This window comes from Octodon degus, unplaced genomic scaffold (assembly GCF_000260255.1).
Source record: "Octodon degus isolate 3935 unplaced genomic scaffold, OctDeg1.0 scaffold00523, whole genome shotgun sequence".
Lineage (NCBI taxonomy): Eukaryota > Metazoa > Chordata > Mammalia > Rodentia > Octodontidae > Octodon > Octodon degus.
The window spans coordinates 27,928-35,084 of NW_004525099.1; the positions used below are offsets into that span (position 1 = coordinate 27,928).

Genomic DNA, 7,157 nt, shown 5'->3' on the forward strand with positions numbered 1-7,157 from the left:
GTGTTATTTTCTTTTTATAGATAAGTAGATGAAATCTCAGAAATGTTCGTTAATTGCTGGATTAACAGAATTTGTTGATGATGTAGCCCAGGATTTTATTCAATTTTATTTGACTCTAAAGCCCTCATTTAGGCCATCACATCAAACTTTGCTTATTATATCATATTAAGGTAGTATGGTGATGATTGTGTGATTTATTGGGGTAATCATACACAATGTCTGCCATTTGGGGTGCCTGGGCACTGATTGTAGTCTCAGGATCAGTGACAGTCATTGGAAGGCACTTATGGTGCTCCTAATTTTCTCCTGAGATTCTGTCTATGCTTTCAGCATCTGCAATGGTAGGCATTGTGCCAGACTTCCCTTAGGTTAAAGAGCTCTTGGGCATCACAATTTATATATCGCACCTAGCGTCACCAGCCCTGTCCTGCAAATCTATCATATCTGCTCTTCAGCACCGTAGCCAGATCCCAGAGCTTTGACGATAGGCCACTAAGTCCAGAGCTAAGTCCAGAGCCCCAACAGTCTTTTCTTACCAGGTGAATGTATGGGTGAGGAAGTAGCCTTCCTTCTTCATATTGATTTTCTCTGATCAATTCTTGACTCTAAGCATAAACTAAATGAGACAGAGAAATAGAAATAACAATTGGAAATGAGGAAGAAATACATTGTTCTGATGGCTGTGGTTCACATAACTTCCTTTTGTTTTCTTTAATGTTCTGGTGAAATCTTTGGACTTAAATCTCTAATTCTCCTAGTTTGAAGATGACATTACCTAATTCTAGATTTTCTATGAGCATGCTGGTAGTAAGTATGTGACTGAACTAACCAAGGTGGATACCATTTTGAGCTAGAAATGCTTGCTTAACTATAAAAGGAAGAAATAAGGACAGCTATCAGAAAATAAAAAAGCTTCATGGTACGTACTAATGTACAGTGAACAAGACAAAGAACTATATATACTAAACACCTAACATTAAGAGTGCTTAAGTTTTACCTTTTTTGTTCTCAATTCTTCTTGTAAAACATATTGACTGTTACAGATACAAAAGAAACTTACACTGTTTCTCTTCCTCTCTCTTTCCTCCTCCCTCGAAGGTTATCTATTAACCTAACTAGTCATTATCCCTGCATGTATTTTTATAACTTCAGTATATATGCATATTTTATGAAAATAACAATAATTTTTTACATTGAAAAATTAATATGTTTTTTAGAATCATTTAGAAATTGGCCTCTTCCAGTTAACATTATATTTTGAGGAGTTACGTTTATCAATGCATGTGACTACTTTTAGGTGAATATACAATATAAGAGAAGGACAAGATACAATATGTACATATGGGTGAAACACAATACGGAACTGAATAATCTATCCTTCATACACCAAGAGTGCCATCTGCAAGTTGTGAGTTAGCTTTTAGGGTTGTCCTTCTATGTACCCCACAGGTCCATACAGTAACATATTAGTCAACCAAGGAGCCTCAAAAAAGTTCAGGGACCTAATTTAATAGACATGAAGTGCTCTGGCCAGATTGCTTCTAAGTTAGAAATTGATAATGAAAATATAGTTTAGGAAAATGTATTTGGAAGCTAAAAATACACTTAAAGAAAGAATTTTTTTTGGGGGAGGGGGAAGTTCAGCTCCTTACAGCACATACGGAACAGGTAGAAAGAGCTGCATTTAAGGAATTTATTGGGCTAAAAGCATATAAGTTTTCCTCAGACTAGCTTTCCTTGGGCTAAAAGAAGGCACATGAGCTGTGTTATCTTGAAAAGCAAACCACTCAAGAGAGTTTTTGCTCAAGTGAGGCATTCTAGATTAAGTTTAAAGGGGTGTAGTTAATATGTCAAACCTAAGGGTAGAGGGTCTAAAATATCAGCCACAATTTGAACTTACCTTCCCTGAGAAGAAAGTGGTAGTAGTTGCCTGGAGATGATCTCAAATAAGCCTGCATGGTGCTCTGCGTGAGGAAGACTCTGTATTGAAAATCTGTGCCAATCACAGGACTGAGTGAGACCTTCCTTTTCCTGCTCCTTTTCAATGCTACCATAGTCAGAGGCTGCCTACAAGCAAGAGTGGATAAGGCGGGGAAATGTAAAATTCATGATATCTCTCCTTTCCAGTCAGATTTCGTTCGAAACAGAAAAATGAAACTAAACAAAAAAGAAACAAAACCCATTAGAAATGATACACCATTTCACTAAACGAAGTGATAAGAATTCAGCAATGGCTGTTATAGTGCATATTGGTGTCTTCAAATTAGTTGTTCAGATTACCAGATGTAAGTATGCAAAATTGGTCAAAAAATAAAAAGAAAAAAAATGTATCAATTATTCTTTTCAATAGACCAGTAGAAATCAGCAGTATAATTATTGGAGCTATCCTATATGTACACACACACATACTTGTATACATATTTATGCATTCCCCCTTATTTCTTTTCTCCTTTTCCTCATCCAGTCATTCCCTCCTTTTGGACAGTTCTTTACCCTTTACAGTATCTATTGTACCTTCCAGATTTTATGTGCTCTTTCAGGTTAGAATATAACTCCTACTGAGGAAGAAAGCAAAGTGGAAATTATCTGAGAACCAAAGTTGATTTATATTTGATTGGATTACACTTTGAGTACCTAAAATGTGATTTTAAAAAGGCTGTCATGTCAGCTAAAGTACTTCCTGCTTTGCTTCCGTGAAGTGCTGCTCCTTCCAAAAAACAGTTTTAGGAGACTTTCTTTTTTCAATCTTCACCAATTTATGAAGTGGATACTGTTTTACCACCATTGGACAGATGAAAAAATGTAAGTTGCCTGAGATCACATAACTAATAAGAGAATTTATGGAGATAAGAAATTATACTTTAGACAAATCTGACTCCAAAATCTTATATTAATTTCTAGCTACTGACCTTTATGAGAAAATATTTTTTATTTATTTAAAAATATTTAATAATCACCAATAATGCCTGTGCTAGCTTTTAGGAATTAGGAAATCAGTAATTAGTGGGTATACTTATGTGTACATATGCGTATATGTGTGTGCATGTATGTAGAAATGTGTGTATGTATATTTATTGTATACACATCTGTGTTCATATTCCAGTGTAGACTTATGGTGCTGGAAAATAGACAACATGTGAGCTACAAAGTGAAGGGAAAAGTAAGACGTCATCTAGTAATATGCTGGGCAGGACTCAAGGAGAAATGAAACTGGACTGTGTCCTTCAGCGTGAATAGCTTTTCACTGGTTAACTGGTGGGGCTGGAGTCTGATCCCTGAGAGGATCAGAGTGCCTTCTGTTGGAGAGAGAATAGCCTGTGCAAAAATGTTTATATTTTTTGGGTAGTTTGAAGGGATATAGAATTTGAGTTTGTTTTTCTCTGAGCATTGTGAAGATGCTATTTTCTAGTCACTTGTAGCCAATGAATCTTCTGTTGGTCGAATTATCAGTCCTCTATGGCCCATCATTCTTTTTCATTTTTTGGGTTAATTTTAATATACTCTTTTTGTGTTTGCTGCTCAGTAGATTTATAACATGGAATCTACAGATGGAATTTTTTTTAAAAATTGCCTGATTTGGGGACTTCTAGAGATTTTTAAATCTGAGAATTCATTTCTTTCACATCTGTCAGGGTGGTGAATTACAAAAACAAGGCAAGCATAGCACAAGGGTTGGCAAGAGTGTGGATAAAAGGAAAATGCTGCACACTGTTGGTATGAATGTGAATCAGTGAAGCCACTATGGAAGATAGTATAAAGAGTGCTTAAAAATTAAAACTGGATCTACCATATGAGCCAAGAATCCCTCTTCTAGATATATACCTGAAAATATAGAACTAGTGGTATATACCCGTGTTTTAGGTATTTTTCTCTTCAGTGACTGTCTAACCTGTCCACTGAGTTTTAATTTGAATATATTTTAAAATTTTTCTAGTAGCTATATCTTAGACTCTTTTCAAATATACTTTGTTTTTTCTTCATAGCACCTTCATTTCTATAGTGTGTATTCCTTTTTTAAGGCACTAAGTACTTTGAACATAATTTCTAATCCCAATCAAATGGACTAATTTGACCCTAAATTGTTTTTGTGAAATGGTTTAAGCTATTTATTTTTACTTATTTTATTTTATTTTTTTATTAATTTTTTAAATTTTTTTCAAAGTTTTATTGATAAACAGATAGCAATGAGTTATTTTATTTATTTTAAAAGGAAAAAAATCCAATATAAATAACAACAACAGGGGCTGGCCAAATAGCTCAGCAGATTAAAGCACCTGCAAACAGGTGCAGGGTCAGGGGTTCCATCTCCAGGCCTGCCATGCCACCCCCACCCCTGGGGCATGCTGAAAGGGCGATTGAGACTGGGTGTAGTGGTATGTCCCTGTAATCTCAGGTCTTGAGAGGATATACGAGTCCCATCTAGTAGTGAGACCCTGAACACCCTGTAGACCTTTCCCTGAAAAAAACAAAACAAAACAAAAAACAAAGACAATGACTGAGTGACATAAAACAATAAAAACAATAAAAATTAAAATACAAAATTTTAAAACAAGAATAAAAAGTTAACAATGGTTGCTATATTGCATATTACTATCATCAAATTTGTTACTTGAGATTCCCAGGTATAGGTATGCAAGACTGATCAAACAATTAATTAAACATGACCTAAATTCTATATTTGATCTTAAATTTCATGGAATCACAGGCCAAAAGTTCTAACCTGGCACAGTGTGGAAGCCTATAATGGGAGATAAGTAAAGACCTAAGTCATGAAATTGTAAAAAATAATGTTGATCAGAGATATTGAAGCTCAAATAGGGGCAGTGGACTAAAAAGCAAGGGATGAAAGAGAAAGCATAAAAATCAAAGAGTGATTGGATTTGGGGAGTTAAGGGAGAGGATTCCTTCAGGTTTTGATTTGTGCATCAGGAAGATGGTAATGATGATGGTATGTACTAACAAGTAGAAAGAGGGAAGATGAGTAATTTCATGATAATCGATTGCAAGTTCACTGTAAAAGTCAACAACTTTGAAAGAACCATTTTTTTTTATCAGTTACATGTTTGAACATTGTAGAACATGGTGGTCTTTCCAGGTTCAGAGGGAAGAAGTCATGAAGGTGGCAAGATGTGAAAAGAAGATGAGAAGCTACTTGAGATTGTATAGGTGATTATTTCACAAAGTTTGCCACTGGCAAGAGATAAACAAGAAGTTGGGTGAAAATCCCGGAGTAAATGAAGAATCTCTCACTGAGGGAAGGACTGGAGCAGGTTGTTTGTAGGTTAGATGGAATAAGCCACCAAGTGGTGAAGGGAAGAAACCAGGGAGACACTGCTACAATAAAAGGAGTGATCTAGAGGAAGGAGCATGAGTAGAACTGAATTTAGGTCTTTAAGGATCTTGGATAACATAATTAAATTAAGTAGTAGTATTGCAACCCTAACCTCTGATCTCTGACTTTCTTTTCTTTTTTTCCACTTAAAGTCTCTTTCAGACAAGATCATTGTCATTCATCATGAGTTGTGCCCCTAATGCTTCGCACTTTCCAATTTTCTTGCTCCTTGGGTTCTCAAGAACTAGCATCCCCCATGGCCTCCTTTTTTTCCTGTTCCTGACTATTTACTTGGCCACCATCTTGGGGAATGTGACTCTGGTACTGCTCATCTCCTGGGATTCCAGGCTCCAATCGCCTATGTATTATTTGCTCCGTGGTCTCTCTGTGATAGACTTGGGGCTATCCACCGTAATCTTGCCTCAACTGTTGATTCATCTCGCCTCTGGTTACCCAGCCATCCCTGCTGCACAATGTTTGGCTCAGTTTTTTTTCTTCTATGCATTTGGAGTTACAGATACACTTGTCATTGCTGTCATGGCTCTGGATCGCTACATGGCCATCTGTGACCCCCTGCACTATGCTTTGGTGATGAATCACCAGCTCTGTGCTCGTTTATTGGCCTTGAGCTGGTGGGTTTCTGTGGTGCACACTATGCTGCATGTGGGTCTCATCCTGCCCCTGTGTTGGCCTGGGGATGCTGGGGGCCATGTTAGCCTTCCCCACTTCTTTTGTGACCACCGACCACTTCTGAGAGCCTCTTGCTCTGACATCCATTTCAATGAGCTAGTCATATTTTTGGAAGGTGGCTTTCTCATGCTGGGTCCCTGTGCCCTTATTGTACTCTCCTATGCCCGGATTGGGGCCACCATCATGCGCTTGCCTTCAGCTGCTGGTTGCCTCCAAGCAGTCTCCACTTGCGGATCCCACCTTACCATGGTTTGCTTTGTCTATGGCACTATCATTTGGGTCTACTTCCAGCCTCCTTCCCAGAACTCTCGGAATCAGGATATGGTGGCTTCCGTAATGTACAGTGTTATTACACCTTTGGCCAACCCATTAGTTTATAGTTTCCGTAATAAGGATGTGAAAGATGCCCTCCGCAAGCTGCTGAGACAGGAGGAGAAAGTAAACTGATTAGCCTGCTGTGGGGTATGTTTGGTAAGTGAGAAAAGGGTCAGTGGATCTCAGTCATGGTTGGCTTGGGGGAGATTAGTGGGAACAATGGCTTAGAAAACCAAGGGAAATTCAAATTTCACCATAGTCAGCGCTAACCAGATGCTAAACTAAATCAAAATGATTCAAAGATCTAAACATTAAAAAGAAACACTTTTTTTGAGGGGGATGGGGTACTGGGAATTGAACTCATGACCTTGTGCTTTCCAGGCAGGTGGGGTGCTGCTGAGCTAAGTCCCTGGCCTTAAAAAGAAGCACTTAAGCTTCTGGAAGATAAAGTAGGTAAAAATCTCAAAGTCATAGGTGTAGGCAAGGTCTTTATGAACAGCACTCCCATCGCATAAGAAATAACATCAAGAAATGACAACTGGGATTACACCAGGTTAAAAAACTGCTGCAATACAAAAGGTACTAACAATGGAATGAAGAGCTACCCAAAAGATAGCAACAGCTTTTTTTTTTTTGCCAGCTGTTCTTTAGCTGACTAATTTCAAGAGTACATGAAGAACACAAAAATTTAGATTACCTCCAAAATAAAGACCATAACAAAGAAACTGAAATGGATAGACACTTCTCAGAAGAAGTATGAATTGTCAATAAATATAAGCAAAAATGTTCAACATCTCTGGCTATTAGATATATTCAACTT

At 37.5% G+C, this 7,157-nt stretch overlaps 1 protein-coding gene across 1 annotated transcript; it reads left to right on the forward strand.

Moving 5' to 3' along the window:
- Nucleotides 1-5,515: 5,515 nt before the first annotated feature.
- LOC101586134 (olfactory receptor 1B1) lies at nt 5,516-6,469 on the forward strand. Its single transcript, XM_004648665.1, has one exon. It carries the CDS (start codon nt 5,516-5,518, stop codon nt 6,467-6,469), a length of 954 nt encoding a protein of 317 aa, XP_004648722.1.
- Nucleotides 6,470-7,157: the final 688 nt, after the last annotated feature.

Bases quoted from the DNA above. Each gene is read 5' to 3' on its own strand.
- LOC101586134 (XM_004648665.1), top strand. From the start codon at position 5,516: ATGAGTTGTGCCCCTAATGCTTCGCACTTTCCAATTTTCTTGCTCCTT.